General features: G+C 39.2%; 1 protein-coding gene and 1 long non-coding RNA gene across 5 annotated transcripts in view; one reads left to right on the plus strand and one right to left on the minus strand.

Annotated features, from left to right (window-relative positions):
* LOC148049772 (uncharacterized) overlaps positions 1–6,374 on the minus strand; it is a 61,534-nt gene extending 55,160 nt beyond the window's left edge. The window contains exon 1 of the long non-coding RNA XR_015698304.1: positions 6,142–6,374. This is a non-coding gene — a long non-coding RNA (uncharacterized LOC148049772). The remainder of the gene's footprint in view (positions 1–6,141) is intronic.
* Positions 6,375–6,754: 380 nt separating this feature from the next.
* PPP2R5E (protein phosphatase 2 regulatory subunit B'epsilon) overlaps positions 6,755–21,433 on the plus strand; it is a 70,792-nt gene continuing 56,113 nt past the window's right edge. For 2 of the 4 annotated variants that reach the window (XM_087727414.1, XM_087727425.1), the window contains exons 1-2: positions 6,755–7,350; positions 10,514–10,677. In XM_087727414.1, coding sequence (XP_087583540.1) covers positions 10,521–10,677 — 157 coding nt within the window. In that variant the 5' untranslated portion in view covers positions 6,755–7,350; positions 10,514–10,520. The remainder of the gene's footprint in view (positions 7,351–10,513; positions 10,678–21,433) is intronic. The other 2 variants (XM_087727419.1, XM_087727432.1) reach the window with 2 other exon arrangements.

Consider the following 21,433-nt stretch of genomic DNA (forward strand, 5'->3'; position numbering starts at 1 on the left):
TGTTCTTAACAAAGATTGTTTCAGAATGGCAGTTTCAATAGGATTATCCCTGTTTAATAGACTCGTGGAAAGCTTACACTTCAGGTTTTAGAAGACCTTGGAAGGTATAGGACAGCCACATGATTTCAAGTTATATTTTTATGGGATTCAAAATGCTGGGTTTTTTTTTAGGTTGCTCACTTTATTTTTTTCATGATAAATATATGTTTTCTATTCCATTTTTTTTCTATAGCCCATTTTTCTCCCTCAGAAATAGATACTTCATGTTAATGACATAACACAGCTGAATACATAGCTTCCCTTTTTAAAACATAGAAGTAAGAATTATGGAAAATATTTTACAAAGAAACAAAACAGCAAGAAAAAAGAAACCAGGAGAAAATTTGCTGGTTAAATTACAAGGTATAATATAAACATAATATTTGTTGCATCAGAAGATTTGTGCAAGTAAGTAGGGTTACTCATTGTTTCTTAGGAACTGAGAATATAAATAATATGTACTTGCAGCTATAATTTAGTTGATGTTTATATGAACTGCAAAACTTTTCATGTTGATTATTAGTTACATTACAATTCCAAATAAAATGCAATTTGAATTGAATTTCATATTTATGTTTTTGATATGAAAGAATTATAATTGTAATTTATTTCTGTTATTCTCACCAATTTGTAAGTATGCTTTTATCCAGAGAGTGGCAGCTAATCCTCCTCTAAGCAAACATATTAAATGTTTTTTGCTATCTTATGATTCGGCATCTCCTCTACCTACCACATGGGAAAAACAGACATTTCATGCTGAAGTGCATCTGGAAATGAAGTTCATAAAAATGATTTCTTAAGAAAAAAAATAGCATCCAAAATCAGACCCAAGTTTTCAATCTTTGCAGCACTGACTTTTCAGGAAGTAATTGATTATTTCAAATTCTACTTTTATTGTTTGTCATTGATTTATATTTCATCAAATAATTCAAAATTGCAGTTAAAGGATTCCTCTTTCATTCAGAGCAAGTCTAATCATATAGAGCAGTCAACTACTTCATATTTCTTAAAACTATGTATATTGTAAGAGATTAAATGTATCTTTCTGCACAGTGCATAGAGTTAATATTTTAACTGAATTCCCATGCTCCAAAACATTTAGTTACTTTGTTCAGACTATGTCAATATAGATGTGAATTTAATCCTTGACATTTTCTCAATCCAGAAAAAAATGACTGAACCAAAACAGTTTTCTTAAATTACTACGTTGGAAAATAAATGTATATATGCATGTATGAAGACACCTCTATAAAATAATTAATAAATATTAATATTTTTCAATTAGCAGAGAATGGTACTTTTAGAAGATTTGAATTGGGGTCTAAGAATAAGAATTGGGGTAATGTTTTCTAATCTTTGCAAGTTGATTTAAGAGCTGTTCTCAAATCAAGAATAGGTAAAATGTTTTTAAAAATAGAAGTTAATCATTCCAATGATGCCAACAGGTAGGATTTATGCAAATTATCTCAGAACCTTTAGCTAAGACAGTTGAGAAATAACTGCTATTTCTAGTTTTCTAGAATCTATCTGATTCTCAGAAGATTTGATTTGCAATTTGTTCACCATACATAGTGAATTGAAATACAATGTGGCTAATCAGTTTCCTAGCAAAAGGTGCATGTCTCATCTACTGGATAATAACTTAAATGTTAAATTTCTATTTTGGAAAAAAAATGACGTATCAAAATATCAGTGAACATTATGAAATGAAATCTCACATTCCTGGAGTTTTTATTTGCAAGTCCTAGATTGCAATTTCAAATAATCAAGTCAGATTTCAGTTAGTTTAACTTCTTGCAGTTGTACTTCTACTTTAAATATTGCACAATGCTCTAAAATTCTAGATTTGAGGAACATTGTATTTAGGGATTATTAACATAACATTATATTTAGGGATTATTAACATAACAAATTTAAAATTAATGAGAAAACATGACCATCTTGGATTCGGGCTGTATATCAATGAGATATATACAATTAAATGGTACAATTTAGAGAAGTAATTTGAAGTACACTCCTAATTTCTGGAAATGTTTCTAAGACATTTCCCTTACAGTTTGTTTTAAACATGATTATAATTAAAGATGGACAGAAACATCTAATCTCAGAATCCTTAAAAAGCCTTATAAAAACCCTAAACACACAAATAATTTTTGCTTACCAGGCATTTGTTATTTAAATCAAAGGCAGATATCTACATGCCATATTATAGATTATAGTACCTTGCCAGACTTTCTACTTAAACTATGTGCTATCAGAGATAATTCTGAGTTATCTCAGAGCAAGATATAATGAATAAGCAGATAAGAGTTATTATATTTGGTGTTCCTCATAGATAACAAATGTATGGTTAGTTTTTATGAATGATAAAGAAAAGTTCACTGTCACTCATGTTCCACTGTTCTATCACTTCACAAACCAATTTAATTTCAGTACTGCAGATCAGTACTGAAGGCAGGTGAGAAAACTGCATGAAACAATAATTATAATAAAATAACACAGTAAGATTGATTTTTGTAATCAAGTCTTGTAAAACTTGGACTGCTTAATCCATTTTTTATACAGGATAACTATGTGAACAAAGAAGCATGATTACTTCTCCCAAAGGATCTAACCAATTCCCCATTTTGGACCCAATCCTTTCAAATGGAAGAACAGTTTTGTACCATACTGGGTAAAATTGCTACATTGTAATATAGTCATTGACTTACAACTATTAATTTAGTGACCATTTGAAGTTACAATGGCCCTGAAAAAAGTGACTTACGACTGTTCTTTGCATTTATGACAGTCATGTGATCAAAATCTGGATGCTTGGCAACTGTCAAGTATTTATGATGGTTCCATTATCACGGAGGCATGTGATAACTTTTTGTGACTTTCTAACAAGCAAAGTCAATGGGGTAGCCAGATCCACTTAAAAACCATGTTACTAAACATGGTTAAAATCTGCAGGGATTCACTTAACAACTGTGACAAATGTTATAAAATGATGCAAAACTCACTTAATTGTCTTGCTTAGCAGCAGACATTATTGACACTGTGGTCAGTAAGTCAAGAGCTACCTGTATATAAATATCAATTTCATTTACCCCTGGTTAATAAAAACAAGAACAAAATCATTTACGTAAAAAAAACAACTTCTGCTAATATAACTCATCACATGAACAGCATACGTAATCAAAACTGAACAAAAATATAGGATTACTATCTCAATGAGAGTAAGGTTTGCTTATGTGTGTAGACTGGGCATTTTCAAATTAAATATTCTATGATCCAAAATTAGAGGGTTTACTGACAGACCACACATACATACTAAAGTTGACGTAACAAAGATGGTATATATAGCAAAGCTTGCTCTTTTTGAGGTTCAAAATAGATATTTATTTATAAATAGTCTCTAAGAAGAGTTTTAATATATCTCAGACTTCAGAATTTATGTTTTAATGAATTGACACAAAATATAGATAGATAGAAAAAAATTAATGCACAGCAGTCTCATGAGGTACTGTATTCCTTCATATCTTTGGCTTCTGTCATTGACAATGTTGAAGTCATCAAAGATTTGAGATTAACCTCAATATTGCCCCCGCAATACTGTTTGAACAATATCTTCACATACTGTAGGAATAGTCACTGTCTTTCCTCTCTATTTTCCAAACAGGGATTGAAGTCTGTTCTTCATTTTGCCACTTTCTACAAGGTACAGCTTTAAAAGTATCAAATGATTACCCTAAATATTTTATACATTGTAAGCATTTTATGTTATAAACATTTTTTTAATAAAAATAAGTTATATAAACATTTTTTCCTTTTTCCAACCTGTTCTAATATTGAAACATAAATAGCAAAGAATTTGTCTTAAGAAACATCTGAGTTCTTGTTCCTTTTTTTGCATGATACATTTATAGTCCATTTCAAGGACTATAGGCAAAATTAGGCCTTCAGGCTCCTTCTGGAAGATTAGTAATGTTAGGGGCCTGACTGGTGAGTGAAAAATGTTCTAGCTAGCAAAAAAAAAGAACAAGAGAAGAAATCTATGTTAACGGGAGGCCAAAATCATGTATTGTAATGATTAATACTAGAATGTGTTGAAGGAAAGTGAGGCTTTATATCTTTACTCAGTGAATTAAATTTTATTGGGTCTATCTTTCTTAACACCTAGCATCTCATCTTTCTAATAAGTAGTATTTATGCCCCCAGATTAACTATGTATCTTTAAACACAGTCTGCTGTGTTCAATTTCTAAGCAGCAGATTGGAATAACTACCACTTAAAAAAATTCTAAACAGCCAATATAGGAATCTTCCAATTTATGTTACTTGTTTCATGGATTATTCAAATAAAAGATGTCAAAAATTTAAAAAAAATATTAACATAACAAATACTGCATTGAAACAGCCAACTGGTTACAACTGGTTCTTAATGTTCTCAAATGGAAAAGTTGGTCTCAAAAAATCACTTGTCACCCTTTTCAATTTGTTTCATCATGCTTTGTATTATTAAGATCAAATTGCATTTTGTTAATGCATACAATAGCTAGGTACCTGTCAAAATCCAATGCTGCTTCATAGAACCATACTTCAAACCTTCAATCTGAAAATGTTCCACCAATTAAAAATTGCTAGCTGGGGGAATAAATACAATACACTACTGTTACCTGGAATTTTAGGTTTCATTATTAGCATGTTAATAAGGGTTACATTAGCATTTTTAGCCTTGCAGTCTGGGCCCCTTTTCTAACTTTAGAAAAACTAGTTTCTCTTTTTTTGCCATCTTTTGATATGCGAGAGCTTGCCTTTTCAGCAACTAAACAATATAGATAGCCCTCAATTTATGACAATTGAGATTTGGAATCTTGATCATTGAACGAAGTGGTCATTAAAACAAGGTATCACATGAGTGCTGCATTCTATGACTGCAATCCAAGTGCTCCTGGTTATGGTCATTAAGATTATTGAATATATGGAGTACTAGGTTAAGACATATTGAGTGCCATAGGGAGGTGACGACCTTGGGAGGCCTAGCACAGGCCACACACAAGTCTCCTCATCCCTCACGCAACCAGCACTTCTTACCTTATTGCACTCCCTCCCTGTTCAGGAATTTAAAAATTTGCTTGGATTTCTGGTCTCATTCATTTCTGGGGGCTGGTTGAAAAAGCTTCCTGCCAAAGGATTTCAGCTCTATCCCTACTTTGATTTAGAAAGTGTGAATAGGTTGCCAAGCACCCAGATTGTGATCATGTGACTAAAGAGTGGTGATGCACTGTTTTCAAACAATCTGAAGTGCTTTACAGGCCACAAAGCACCCTTTCTGAGACCATCATTAAGAAAACAGTTCTAAGTTGAGGACTACTTCTATACAGCATATTGTTAAAGTCCTTGAATACACTTGCAAGTTTTAAGGAAGATATAATAAGAAAGTAATATAACTCCCCAATTTACCACTAGTGGAACATCACTAGAAGCAATGTTTTCTATTGTTCAATTCTGATCAGTTTTATTGTTTGATCACTTGTTTTCTGAGGTACCACATACAGTGACTATGGATACCATTTGTTTCTATAAGTACCCAGTAAAAACTTTTAATCCCCTTTAATAAGTGCTTTTTGCTTTGCCTGGATTACTTGGCCATTCGAATTTTTGGTTAGGTGAAGAAGCCACATCACAAAGGTCTCTCTCAAATTCAGGGATCAAATTCTTATCAACTCCATGCCAAATTCAGGGCTTCTGAATTTCAAGGCAACATTACCTGCATTAAATCTTCCACTTTCAAAAGATAATAAGACGACAGGCAGCAACACATTTCCTGTTTGAAAAGAACCATACAGAAGAAATGAAGCCGGTCCTTGGCGCAGAGAAGCGATTGTGGTACCCTACAAAACACGCAACCCCCCAGGAAGTTCTCGGTTCGCTTCAGTCAATTTTCTTATAACAGTTTTTTTTGGGAGGGAGGGAAGAGGAGAAGAATCCAAACTTAGCAAAGCTTTTTGCTCTAGAAAAAAAGGGTAATTTCATTTGTAAAATATATATATATATATATATATATATATTTTAATGACAAGACAGCCGTTTAATGTGAAGACCGGTGGAAACTGACCATTCACTGAGGCGGGCGGCGCGCGGAACTCTTGTTGCCGGAGCTCCTCTCGTGCCTCCGCATCCGGGTAAAGAGATTCCCACGGCAATTCCAGGGGAAAAACTGGACCTTTCCTCGCAAGTCCGTCAGCCGGAGAGCCATTCAAGTTTTGCAGCGAGCGTCCTTTAATCGCCTTGTACACTTTACCACAGGGAGCTCTTCCTCCTCTCGGCGTGACTCTTCCCGTCCCCCCATCCCCCGTCCCCCCATATCCCCGTCAACACGACCACCCCGAGGGCCTACCCAACAACAACTGCGGGAGCGGCGCGAGGAAGTCCTGTTTGAGTGATTTTTCTTGCCCAATGAGGCCGCGCGTCGTACTTCAATGACAGGAGCGTCGCGCGCAGCCTTAACGGCTCCGCCTCCTCCTCCTCCTCCCCTGGCCCGTGGGCGTGTGCGCGAGGCGGAGCGGTGAGGGTAGCATGTTGGGCTGTGAGTGAACGGCTGGTTTGGGTGACGGCGTGAGCGCGAGCGAGCGAAGGTGCGCGCTCCACGGAGAGCGAGCGAGCGAGAGAGAGCGGGAGAGGGCGCGAGTGAGCGGGCCATGGCCGGAGCTCAGTGACTGACTGACTGACTGACTGACAATAGAAACCAGCAAGAGCTGCAGAAACGCCCGCAGTCCCAGGAACAGAAGAGGAAGGCCGCAGCCGCCAACAGAACGCCGCCTCTCGTTAGCTTTCGCCGAGCCGCCTTCTTCTTCTTCCTCCCCTCCTCCTCCTCCTCCTCGCACCCCGCAGGCAGCTCGGGCCGCGCTCGCTTGGCGCCCCTCCTTTCCCCAGGCCGACTCGCCGGGAATGTGAGAGAAGCAGCCGCGGAGAAGAAGGAGGAGGAGGAGGCCTGGCAAGCGGCGGTCGGCTCGTCAGGAGGAGGAGGAAGGCGGGAGAGGCACCGGCCCGAAGCGTTGCATGGGACCGAGTGGAAGCTGCTGCTGTTGCTGCTACCGCCGCCTCCGATCCTGACTCCGCCGCTAACGTCGCTTTGCGCTGGGGAGGCCGACGAGGCCTACCAGGCTGCGGCTGCTGCTGCTGCGGCAGGGAGCGCACCGCAGAAAGAGAGAGGGAGGGAGAGACACGCGCCGACTAGGCTCGCCGCCTTCGCTTCAACCCGGGATCGACCTCGTCCTTTTCTCTCCTTTTCTTGTCTCCGGATTCTCTACCAGGAGGGATCAAGGTAACTTGCTTACCAGGCCGGGGAAGCCGAAAGACCCGCCTGCCGACGGGGAGAAATGGGGGGAACATTATTAGAGAGGGGGCGGAGAAAAGGGAGCCGGTGGAAGGAGAGCGGCTTAGGGTTTCCTGTAACAAACCCTGCCAGCACGCGAGATCTTTTAAGACTTGATCTCTTCCTTCTTGGGGGTCATCCAGCATAGGCAATAAGCGAGCAGCCGATTGCACATCGGGATTGAGGTCTTCAAAGGGTCCCTTCCCTTTTAATGTCCTTGGTATATATATATTTTCCAACCTCGTTTCCCAATTTTCCCTTCTCCCAATCTCTGACGTCTGTGATAAATCAGTTGCTTTATAGTAATCATCCTCTTTCCATCACCTTTAAAAATAATCTCTCTCATCTCTGCACTGTCTCGGTGGTGCCGGTGGTGGGGATAAATGCTGCGGTTCACCTTAATAAATGGCAGTTGTTTCAAGAATAATTTGTTATTCCCATTTTTAAAGAATGAGGTCCTATTTTAGAAGATATGAAGGGGGGTGGGGGGTAAACCCTCCACAATTTCGTTTATCTCTATTGCTAAGGATGGCTAACAGAGTAAGGTTTAATAATTTATAAAGCAGGAGAGAAGAACTGTTACTAAATTTATAGCTGAGAAGTGTTGCTTCTTGTTGACACAATGATCCTGCAGCTGAACTGATCTGCTTGAGGACTTGTCAGTTAATATGGTGAGTGGTTCTCTTTTTGTGGACCTGTGGAAATATTTCTGGAGGGATGGAGATAATGTAGTCTAAGAGTTATGAGCAGTGCAAATATAACCATCCTTAATATATTCAGAACCTAAGATTCTCATGATCACCATTGCATTGTTTCACCAAGTTGCATAGCCTAGTATGAAAATATAGTGATACTTGATTAGTATAATAGTTATCAATTTTAACATAATATAAACAATTTATATGTAGGCTTTCTGCAAGAGTAACATTGCTATCAGTATTTTTAGTTGCATGAACCCAGCACCTTATGCATACTGAGAAATGTTCTTCAAATAACAAAAGTATTACTTTGTTTCCACTGGGAATCAGAAATCCCCACCAAATACTGGTAACATGGACAGCACAATTCCAGCCATTAAATCCAAAGGTTCTACAAACCTTCGCCCCCAAGTATACTTAGACTAGAATAATAATATCAAGTAGCAATTTATTTTGATAAATCTGCTTTTCCCACTGAGCATCAGTTGATGTGATCTTTGTAGTAGAAAAATAGCTCTTATGTACAAAATTGTGGTTTATCCCACTTATATTTTATAGCTATATTGTCATGCCAGATATTAAATTTCCAGTTAGTTGGGATAAATTCAAATTAGTGTTCAGAAGTATTTCATCATGGTAATAATACCCTTTGTCTTAAAAAGATTGTGTAGATGTCTCATTGTGTGGTCTTATTGACCTAATTAAATTTACTAAAGAAATAAATGAATCTTGTAGTGATTTAGTGAGTTTTTTAAAATAATATGTAATTTTACTATTATGCTTAGTATCACTTGAAAATCTGTTTTGGGCATAAGCCTTGCTTTAAAAGCTTGATATTATATATTTAATATATTCTCTCAGATCTACATCTCCATCAAATAAACAAGAGACCACTTTTTTCCTTTGGAGGACCTTTTTATATATTTAAAGATAATAAAACATTTTTATTTTTATTTGGACAGTCTTTTACTATATTTACTTTTCCATCTTTAGCATTATTGTCTTCATTATAAGGTGGTATCACACAAAGTCTTTCTCTTATAACATGAGCAAGGTTGAGCTAAACTTGTCTGAATGCCAAGATACTCTAAGAATCTCCTCAGCCTCCATGTATTTGCTATATAAATAGATGCTTTGGCATGAATGGACTGAAAATAGTAGAGGAGAAAACCCCTAAAACATGCAAGGTGAGAAAAGGATCATAGCATGGAAATGCTATGAAGTTATGAGTTTGAAAAGAAATCTTGTGCTTATTGGAATGCTACTTCTGCATTTATAGTTTCCTCTTAACAGGCTATTCTTTACATTTTGCTTAACCAATGCAGAGTGGTATGTTTGGCTCACTGAGAAAGGTGACCAGAGGCCACATGCCAGGTTTAGGAAGGAAGTAGCTACTTGACTGATAATGTTCATAGAGATAAGATGTGAAAAGCAAAAGTAGAAATCTGGTCCACAAGTTCCCCCCAGATCTGAATTAGCTGTGAGAGGGACAGTCCATGATGTGCAGGGAGCACAAGTAATGGGTAAGGTGGGTTCAGGGACTTGATCCATATAGCTAACCTAGACAGCTTCTAGGTTCCAACAGCATATCTCTGATTGAAAATCATTATCTGATGGGAAGGCTATGTAATGATGAAAAGGGTTTAAGTTTAAATAGACAATTAAGTTATGTATCATCCACCGTTTCCCCCCATTTTCTTTGAAGCAAAGATAAAAGTAGCATAATAGCAGATATATAAACTGTCTAACTTTTGCATAAACTGTTATTGGATAGATGTCCTTGAATGTGGAATTTTTCAATTGTGATGTCTGAAAGACACATACTTTTGGCAAAGTATAATAATTGTAGAAAAAATGTATTACTTATATATATATATGTGTGTGTGTGTGTGTGTGTATTACCGAAGTGCTATTACTATTAAGATATTATAGACTTGTTTTCTCTGCCTGTTAGGGGCAGATGAATGTAATAGATGCAGGAAAATTTTGAAGAGTATCTCAGAAGAAGGAGAATACAATGGTAATAAAATAAATTCATGGCACAGGAAACTGAAATACTTGTGAAGCCAGACAACATGGAAACGTTCAAGTTGTTGGCTAGATCTACTCAGTTGCTTTCAAGATAGGGTAATCAGAACTGGATTGGGGCTTAAATATATGCGCAGTATATTAAAGATACTCTTCCTCAAATATATTGAGGTTACCTTGTGCTGTCAGCATTGGCCAAATTGGCTGGAGAATTCGTGATAAAATTTCAAACAACTGGAAGTTGTGCAGTTTGTGGAAGTTTACACTAAACTATACACAGTAGTTGACTATTACTTGATACTGTGATCTGAATGAGAGAATAAAACATAGACAGATTAGGATTTTTTCCTTCATATTTATTTAGAAATAATGTCTGTTTTTTTCAGTAGGGATATGTCCTCAGCACCAACCACTCCTCCATCAGTGGATAAAGTAGACGGATTTTCTCGGAAGTCCGTCAGAAAAGCTAGGCAGAAGAGGTCGCAAAGCTCCTCCCAGTTTCGGTCTCAGGGCAAGCCTATTGAGTTAACTCCACTGCCTCTGCTAAAAGGTAAGGCTTTGTAGCCCTTTTGAGTATTATGAAACAATGGTTATACAAAATCTATCTGAATACGCATTTACTATTGTGTTAGTAAATTTGAATATTTATATGTATGTATACAGATATGCTGTTCTTTAAGCTTGACAGGAATATACCTATGATGCAGGAATATTTCAGGCTCACCTCTGCTTGTTAAATAGCTGCTATTTTAGCAGGAAGCACAGGATTTGTAAATTACTGCTTCATCATAACATCTGACTATTTTTGAAACATTTAATCTTTAATAGTTTTGTAGCTTAATGAGAGAGGGAAATGTGTGAAAAATATAAAACTATGGTGAATGTTTGTTTATTTTCTATTCTGGGAACAATTTTACTGTCAGTCATTTTAGCCTATGGAAAAGTATAGTTCTCACTACATGTTATATTTTGTAAATATGGCAAATAGGTATTAGAACATTTTGTTTCGGTTATTTGAACCTATCTTCGTTTTGTTCAACAGCTGCTCACATTTTCTTTTCCATCTGGTTATTTAGTTCATTTACAAAGAGCAAGGTATAGATTGTAATTGAACAAAGATGATGCATCATCGTTTCGCTAGAGTGAAGCAGAACTTTTTTTTAATATGTATCTCACAGTAGTGAAAGTAGCCTGATAATCATGACTTTGTATGGCAGAATTGGTTTATGTTGGACTTATGGACATACCTTGTTGATAGAGAGAGGTTGGGTCTTTACTCAAACTCAAGCACAATCAACTTGTCTACTTTTTTAAAAACTTCAGATATTGGAGAAGAGGGGTAAAGGATATATTGTCCTTTCCTAGGGCTATATAGTATGTCCTAAGACAAAGTAACCAGATCCTCTGAAAATCCTATTGTTTTGTAAGCTTTTTCTAGTTTTCTCTATGTGCACACATATGTTTAGAAAACATTTCTGTTAGGACCAACTCATTATTTTAATATTTTGAGGAGGGTGCTTCGCTTTGAAAATACCTTTTGTGTTACCCTTTGCATTGCTTTACTAAAACACTGCAGCCAGCGTTCTTCCTTTAAAATATCTGATTTCTATCAGTTTTGATTGGTTTTTATGCCTTTTTTAAAATGAAACAATATTGTATTTGAATATTAAGTATCGTTTAAGGTTTCAGCATAAAATTCCATGTGACCCTTGAATTTTACATAAATCTACCAAAACTAAAATGCTTACAAAGTAATGGAGCCGACTTTCCTTATGTTGGATCAAAAAAAATTCAGTTTGACTGATCAAATGCTGATTGAGACTAGAGAAATTATATAAGAGAAGAGAGGGTGGTAATAATTAGAAAAGTCTTGCTTCAAAGATTTATAATGGCTAAGCAATATTCTAAACTATTACAACCTAATTATTATAAATAATTTATGGATTGTTACAGATACTAGGAATTTAATATGTAACCTTCTGTATACAAGATGCTTGTTTTATGATTGAGTACACTTTCCAAATATTGCGATGCCAACAGTTTTTTGAGGAAGTGGATTATTTTTATTAATTATTTTTTATTAATAACAAATAATTCAAATTTGAACTAAAACAAACTAACCATCCGATGAACAGAATCGTTTTTAAAGTGGAAGTAGTGGTGATCAGGAAATTTCATGATTTAAAAGGGGAAGTATGTGTCCAGTCCTTGTACAACTGGGTAATAAAGAACATTGATTTGTTTTGTAATTGTTAGAAAACATGTCACATTTTTCATAAGAGGTATTCTAGACTTCATAGAATATTTATTTATTTAAAAAGGCTTGTTTTCCTCTCCAATCGTACAAGATGTTTGAGTACCTTAGATTCCTTTCTAACAAATTAAAATATAAAACTATTTTATAATTAATGGGATATTTGATTATGGACAAAATAAGCTTGAAAAACCTTGAGTGCTAGACTTAAAATTAAATGTAAAAATTACTTAGGAATTCTATGAGTTACCTACTTAAGATGCAATTATTCATATATAATTGTACATCACACATAGATAATATAAGTTCTGAGTTACATACTTTTTATAATTGCTCAAATCTATTTATTAAATTGTTGGGATAAGAGAATGTTTCTGATTTCTTAATACCACCATTACATTGCACAAGGGTGAATAAATATTTAGTAATACTGTTGATCATTTCATTAGTATTCAAAACATATAATCTACCTAACTAGGTTGTGGTAACAGTTGCTGAGAAATGTAGTTCTATATTACTGTTCATATTAAGGGGGACTCTGTATTCATGATTAAAAATTAAATTATATACTCATTTATAATTCAGTCTACGTATTACTACATTAATTTGGTTTAATTTCTTAATGTATGGGAAAATGTTTACTCATTGAGATTTGCAAATTTAGGGCATCAAAAAATTTCAAGTCTTCGGCACAAATTTGGAAAAGGGCGTTGGTACTTACCTGATACGCCTATTCTCATAGTGGGGGGAGGAGTATCCAGAGTGGGTTGACCTTGTCCACTCATGATTGGATGAGTCAGATAAGTTCTTTGGGCAATGCCTCCTGGCCAGCAGGACTTCCCCATTATTTGACGAAGAGCTCCATCCGACTCGTTGCACCATTCACTCCAGACTCTTAATTCAGTTCTTAGCTTTATCGTCTTCGACATCAATATTTATATAACTTCATAAAACAATGGACATAACACTTAGTCGCACAAACATAGTCAGGGAGGGACTGGATACTCCTCGCCCCACTATGAGAAGAGGCGTTATCAGGTAAGTACCAACGCCCTTTCTCCATAGTTAGGGGGGAGGAGTATCCAGAGTGGGACGTACCAAAGCCTGCACGTCCCTAGGGAGGGAGACCCCTGAGGCCCCATGTCCCCCTTCATGCCAGTGGAGCCATGGGCCCCGCCCTGTGAACCGCCTGCAAAGCCCTGTGGCCAAAGAGGCTTCTGCCGAGGCAAAAGAGTCCAGTTTATAGTTCCTAGAAAAGGGAGAGGGGAAGGCCCACCTGGCTGCCCTGCAGATTTTGGCCAGGGATGTCTGCGTGGCCCAGGCCGTGGATGTGGCTGCGCTCCACATGGAGTGGGCCGTGATATGATTGGTGTCTGTAAGCCCTGCGATTGGTATGCAGTGGCAACGCAGGTTCGCAACCACCTGCCTATTGTGGTGGAAGTCAGCTCATTACCCAGGACCTGGTTGGAAGGAGACAAACAAAGCTTCGGATTTCCTGTTTGGCCTGGTTCTCCTGCGGTAATCCACAGAGCCCTCCTTACGCCCAGAGTGTGCCACTTCTCCAACGGGTGAGAAGGTTCTGGACAGAAGTTGGGCAAATCAGTTCCTGGGCTCGATGGAAGCAGGGGTCCACCCTGGGGATGAAGGACGGATCCAGTCGTAACCCCACCCTGTCTTGGTGGAAGACGCAGAGATCCTCCCTGGTGGACAGGGCTTGCAGTTCGTATATCCACCTGGCGGGAGGAGATGGCAACCAGAAAGGCCACCATAATAGTCAGGAACTTAAGGGAAACTGTTCGTAAAGGCTCAAATGGCGCGCCTGTTGGAGCGACCCCTACCCTGTGTAAGGCCCAGGAAGTGTACCTGAACACCGTGTGCGGTTTGGGGTTGGAAGCCCTCCTTGAGGAATTGCCTGACCATAGGATGGTGAGTCAAGCTCTGGCTCCTGCCACGCGGGAGAACTGACGAGATGGCTGAAACCTGTCTCCTAATCGTGTTAGAAGCTAACCCTCTGTCCCGGCCTGCCTGGAGGAAGTCCAGAATCTGAGGCACTGAGGCCTGGGTAGGATTGTACCCTAGGGAGTTATACCATGAGGCAAAGGCCCGCCACATGGAGCCATAGATATGCTCTGTGGAAGGTGTGCGGGCAGTCTAGATAGTCTGCATCACCCTGGGGGGTAAGAGGACTTTCCCTAGGATGCTCCGCTCAAGAGCCAAGCAGTCAGCTGGAGCCATTGAGGGTCCGGGTGCTCCAGCGACCCCTGGTTGAGGGATATCCTCTCCTGGGGGATTCCCCAGGGCCTCTCCAGTGAAAGCGACTGGAGATCTGCAACCACGGCCTCCAGGGCCAGTGAGGCGCCAACAGAACCCCTTCTGCCCCCTCTCGAAGGGTTTTCCATATGAACCTGGGGATCAGGGGTAAGGGCGGAAAGGCATACCGACGACCCCTGGGCCAGGGGCTTCGCAGAGCGTCCACCCCTTCTGCCCCCTGTGTCTGATACCTGGAGAAGAACCCTGGGAGCTGAGCATTGAGGGGCATGACAAATAAGTCGACCTCCGGGCGTTCGAAGCACTCCGCCAGCTCCTCGAAGATTGCTGGCTGCAGCTTCTGCTCCAAATTGTCCACCTCGGTCTGCCTGAGCCAGTCGGCTCTGATGTGCTATTGTATTGCATAGTATTGTCTTGTATTGCATTTTGCTCTTTGCCTAGTCACCCCAACCCTTGGAAGGCCTTCAGGGGTAATCTCTAACCTGATTGGAGGTTCTTCTGTCCCTCCCTGGGGGCTGCAGCCTTTAGCAGCCGGGCTGATTACTCCTCCCCCCTCTGCTTATGTTTTTCCCAGGCTGCAGGGGGCTGCTGGCTTGGGCCACGTGGTGCCTCTCCTCCCCCTTCTTCCCAAATGGCTCTGCGGGGCAAATACCATAGCCCCGCCCTCAAGAATTAGCCACAAAAACCACAGCTTTTGCTGGTCAGCCTCCTTCTGAGGGCCTTCTCGCCTACTTAAAGGACAGTGTTCTTAAGGGGGAAGCAAGCATTAGCCACAAAAAACACAGCTTGTGCTACTAAGCCCTCTTGCCCCCCTCTCTTTCTCTTACTTAAAGGAGAGTGTTCTTAAGGGGGAAGCCTTCTCCTGTTACTTCGCAGTCAGAAAAGAGACAGAAACGGGCTTGCATACATCGTTAGGCAAGATTGCTGAAACATCGAAGGACAAGCCGAAGGGGATCCTCCCCTGGGGGGAGGAGTTCTCAGGTTGGGGGGGGGTTCTTCCTGCAAGCCTTGTGGCAGCTGCCTCTGTGATTCATCTAGGAGGTAGGCTTGAAGGGGGGGATTGATCCACCGCCTGCCTCTTTAACCTCCTTGATAAGCCTCCTTTTGGCCCTTTGCTGCCTCCCCCACCCTTGGCTAATGCCTCTGCGATGGTTTCTCACCTTTTTAAGGGCTCCTCAGAGCCTCCGGTGGTGGTGTTGCTGGAGGGCTGAGAGCTGGGCTTCTGCCGGCCTCCTCTGAGCTGCTGGGGGCCGCCATCTTGGACCACGTGGTTTCAAGATGGCCCCCGGCTCCAAATTCAAAAGGCTCCTCTTTGCTGGAGCACATGGAAATGGCTTTTGCCTTTGCAGGCTTGCCATGCGGCTGCCGCTGCCGCTCTCGCCTCCCCCTGCCTCCCACAACTCTTTCTGAGCCTTTCCGGCTCTCACTTTGTCCACTGGTGGTAGCTGCCAGCGCAGGCTTTCCAGGGCATTTTAACAACCCTCGTGGCTCAACCCCTGAGGGGAGCAGAGGAGCGCTTTTGCTCCTGAGAAGCCTCTGCGGCAAGGGCTGCCTCTAGGAGGCATGTGCCCCGTCCTCCTGCTTGCCCGGCAAGGGTCCTCCCTGAGTGACTCCGTCTCACTCAGTGGCCAGGGCAGCGTGCTGCCCCAGGGGGCTTATGGCAGTCCAGTCCTTGCAGGAGGAGGCTGTATGCGTTGTAGGGAGGCAGGATTCGTCGGGTCCAAGTTTATTTTCCTTAATCCTTTGTAAATTACTGGAGGTCCAGAGTGGTGCATCCTTTCCATTGAGTGGATGAGTCAAATATATTGGGAAGTCCTGCTGGCCAGGGGGCGTTGCCCAAAGAGCTTATCTGACTCATCCAATCATGAGAGGACAAGGTCAACCCACTCTGGATACTCCTCCTCCCTCACTATGGAGAAAAATCATTTATTAATAAACTAAGTACATATCAGAAGTACTTGACAATTTTTACACTAGGACTATGATTTACTCAATGAGTAATTTGTACAGGTATGCAGATTTGATAGATTTTACCTTTTAATTCTAGAATGTTAACTTGAATTATTGACTACCTGCCAGGACTTCATTGATTTAGGTAGAACATTATATATTTAAAGAGCTAATAATTGTGTTGGTGGCAGGTATAATTATGTCAGCTGAAGAATTCATCTATCAAATGAAGACTATTGAACTTAAAAGACTGTTGAATCTCTATATTAACTCTGTTGTAAAAATGTTACTTCAGGATTCCCTCTCATAGAAAGTATGTTTGATATTCTTGAAATTATATTGCATTCATTACTCATTATCATGAAATATTTCTTTTATGATAACAGAGTAATATTAATTGCTCAAATGAAAGACCCCATGATAGGAAAATGGGCAGAATGAATTAAGTACTTTGATTGAACTACTTAGCAGAATTTTATTTAGTGATGAAATCTTTTAGGTAAGCTCAGAAGATCTAGTTATGCTGATTTTAACACTTTCTAGCAGAACATATTCATGGAAAGTTATGAAAATTAATCAACAAATCTGGAGTTGGTGAATGGAAGTATATGAATGTATATTATTTTCATTTTCCTATTTTTTTTCCAGAGCCTTTTGTGACTCTTCAAATCTTTAGTAGGTGCTGCTAAAAGAAGTGATAAAGAGATTTAGATTTTACAAGTTGTCTAAGTGAATTTATTCAAACAAAATGTCCTAACTTAACATAGATGTTGATGGGATTTGAATTTAACTCTGATGGTCCAAGGGAAGGATGTTGGGTTTCTGCAGGATGGCTGGAATATGTTTATCCAATGTCTGGCTGCTGTGAAAAAGACAAATTCTACATTAGGGATAGAGTAATTGAAGATATTAATATCAGTATATTAATATAAGTATAGTAATACTTACATAAGCTTGCTTTATGCTATCTTTATTTTGAGTCGCAAGCAAATATATAATGCAGAATAAACTTGTATATATAAGGACACATTACGATGTTTAGATTTTTAATTGAAAACAATTACAGGTTGAAATGGTAGGAATGTATTATGCACACTGTAGAAAAGGTTTATTCCATATGAGAGTTGGAAAGAAAGATTTTTCTAAAGGGGCCACATTTCATTTATAGATTGTTTTGGTGTTAATGTTGAGTATTTCTGTCAGGTAAGAATGCTGAGAGAAGGCCTGTAGAAAACTGGACACAATATCCCAAATGAGGCCTAACAGAAGTAGTATTGAGTGGTTCAAGTTCCTGTTAATGTATTCAAAACAGAATTTGTCTTTTTAGCATCATATTATTGGGGCAAGTTCAGTTTCTGATTCTTTTCATGATTGCTACCACTACAGCTGAGGCAAATTCCTCTTATACTGTCTGGTAGCCTTCAACTTATGGTCACAATAGGACCAGAAGTTTGGTTGTAAACTGTGTCAGTTGTACATTGAGGCACCCACATGATCAACCCCCTTTAACAATCATTTTTACAGTGGTCGTTAAGTGAATCATAGACTTGTAAGTTGTAAGTCCTAATCTATTTCCCTAAATGGGTATTTTTTGCTGGAAACTGGAAAAAACTTTGCAAATTATGGCATGTGATCACGATGTATGTGTGACATTTTACAACAGCTAGAAGTGCTTTTCAGTTAAAGAATGAGTCATGAATCAAGGACCTCTAATGATGACTCCTGCTTTTCTCCCCAGATGCAGAACTTTACATTTCATACCTTAAATTTCACTGTGGTTGTTTTTGTATGAACTTGTGTATATATTTTTAAATCTTTGCTTTTTATTTTGAAGAATTAGCTACTTCTCCAATTTTTATGTCATCTGCACATTCGATAATCATATTCTCAATCCAAGTCATTAATAAAAATGCACTCTCTAGGACACTTCATTCAGTGCTACTCTGTAATCTGTTGTAGAGCCATATGTCATTATTTTCTGGATGTGAATGTTCAGTCAGTTTTGAAGCCATCTAATAGATTTATCACCTAGCTTATATTTTATCATTTTGTTAATTTTAATTAATTTTATTAAGACATAAAATATTTTGTTGAATGCTTTGCTGAGGTTAAAATATTCTCCAGTATGTCAATGCATTCTCCTGAGCGCTGCTTGGAGAGTCCAAGCATGGGTTAAATTCTGCCTTCTGCCCAAGGATTGAATTGAATTTCTTTGGCCATACCCTCTGGTGCTTGCTCTAGCCAGTTTTTCAATTCAGTCTATTGCCCAGTGGATGTAGTCAAAGAAGCTCTAGCAGTTCTTGACCAGATAAGTGTGGACTCTCTTCTTTCCCCTCCACTTCTTTCTTCTTTATTGTTTAGTTAGCATATTTTGCTATCAATGTCAATGGCATTCTCAAATCTATTAAAATTGCAATTCTCTCTCAAAGGAAGAGATAAAGGTTATGTTACTTAGGTGACTTGACATATTTGTGACAGACCCATGGTGGTGGCTCTTCTTAATTCTTGCCTTCTTACGTAAAAGTTCATAGATAAAAGTTCACTATACGCTCAAAAAAAATTGCCCAGTATGGAGGAGCTGCAAATCTGTAAATTTCCTTATCCTCCTCCTTTCTTTTTTAAAATTTAGGTATATTTGCGCTCTTCTATTCTTGTGGGACCTCACTAATTTTCTAGAAGCTCACCTACAGAAATTATCTTGGAGAAAGAATATTACTCTTAGCAAAATATGATTTAAAGCTGGGAAAACAAAAGAATATTAGAAAATAGCCCTGTCTTCATTCTTTTTGGCATAAGCGGGAGGGAGGGAAAATGCGGCTAGGACTTGAGCTCTGTTACTTCAGGCCTATAATGGTTCCACCTCAGTTTGGCATTTAATACAATTGTTCCTCTGCATCTAGTGGGCCTTTTAGTCTTTAATATATGTTTGTGTATGGATTCTCTCTGATTGTTCTCATTGTCAGAAGATTTCTCATTATTTCTGGATTGAATTGCTCTTTGATCAGTTTTCATCCATTATTCCCTGTCTGGCCTTCGGGTGCCTTGGAAAATACCAGCCCCCTCAAATATTGGAACACTGCTATCATGTCTCCCCCGGTCCTTCTCGTCATTAGACTAGCCATGCCAGTTCCTGTAACCATTCTTCATGTGATCCTACTTGATCTATTGATGAATTATGGTATATTGCTCTACATCATTTTAAATCAAAGGAATACTTTCTGTGTTGTACAAGACTCTTAATGTCATACACAGAAAGTTCTCCTCAAAGTATGGGAAAAATGTGGACACCGGTTTGGTCATTAAATCCCTCACCTTTCACTTAATCATTAAAACTCCAGCAATTTTGATATCCCACTGGCTCTTGTGGTAATATCTGGTCTCCAAGCCCATCTCCCAGACATTAATAGTGTACCAATTATAGTACAAGTTGGTTTTAAGAAGGTGGAATTTCTGGCTCAGAGTACAACTTGCTTAACATATTTCATTTGCCATATAGTAATTTAGTAATTTTTAAATAACCTAAATTATTTAATATCTCAAACATTACCATATATACCAGTATTTATTAGTTGTAGATCTATGCTTCTTGTGTTTTAACTGGTATGAAAATCTATCTTCTCCTATGAATATTAATAGGTTAGGTGCTTTTGGTAAGGAGTTTTGTCAAAAACCATTTGAAAATCTAAGTATATAATGAAATATATTCTAAAATCCAATTTTAATAAATTGATAGAGAAGTCTGAAGATGCGCTGCTGTTTCTTGAAATCTGAAGATGCTGTTCTGTTAAATTGATCAACTATTGTACTGCATCCAGTTTTGGTCGCCATAGATGTTGAGATTCTAGAACCGTGATGGCAAACCTATGGCATGCATGCCACAGGTGGCACCTAGAGTCATATCAGCGGGCACGCAAGCCATTTCCCTAGCTCAGTTCCTGGCCCACTCACACTGCCCTTGGCTTCCCAGGAGTCTCCATGCGATACCAGGTAAGTACATGCTTTGGAAGGGCATTTTCAGCCTCCGGAGGAAGTGGGTTGGGGGAGGCTGTTTTCGCTCTCCCCAGGCTCCAGGAAAGCCTCTGGAGCCTGGGGAGGGAAAAAAACGGGCCCACTGGGTCCACCAGAAGTTGGGAAAGAGGCCATTTCCAGCCTCTGGAGGGCCTTGTGGGGGAAGGGAGACCGTTTTCGGCCTCCCCAAGCTCCAAAAAAGCTCTGCGTACATGCGCGGGGGAATTAAATTATGAGTGTGGCCACATGCGCATGCACGATAGTGCACACGTGCTTTTGGCATCCAAGTGGAAAAAGGTTCGCCATCACTGCTCTAGAAAGTGCAGAGAAGAGCAACAAAGATGATTAGGGGACTGGAGACTAAAACATATGAAGAACGGTTGCAGGAACTGGGTATGTCTAGTTTAATAGAAAGAAGGACTAGGGGAGACATGGTATCAGTGTTCCAATATCTCAGGGGTTGCCACAAAGAAGAGGGAATCAAACTATTCTCGAAAGCACCCGAGTAGAACAAGAAGCAATGGGCGGAAACTAATCAAGGAGAAAAGCAACTTAGAACTAAGAATAAATTTCCTGACAGTTAGAACAATTAATAAGTGGAACAATTTGCCTCCAGAAGTTGGGAATGCTCCAGCACTGGAAGTTTTTAAGAAGATGTTGGATAACCATTTTTCTGAAGTAGTGTAGGGTTTCCTGCCTAAGCAGGGGGTTGGACTAGAAGACCTCCAACTCTGTGGTTCTATTCTATTCTATTTAAAAAGAACAAGCACTTAGGATAGCTTTCCTAGATTCACCTGGATCCTTTTTTAAAATTCGCCAATCACTT

This window comes from Thamnophis sirtalis, unplaced genomic scaffold, assembly GCF_051295495.1.
Source record: "Thamnophis sirtalis isolate CommonGarterSnake01/CBP01778 unplaced genomic scaffold, rThaSir2_p1.2 scaffold_1, whole genome shotgun sequence".
In the NCBI taxonomy this organism is placed as follows: domain Eukaryota; kingdom Metazoa; phylum Chordata; class Lepidosauria; order Squamata; family Natricidae; genus Thamnophis; species Thamnophis sirtalis.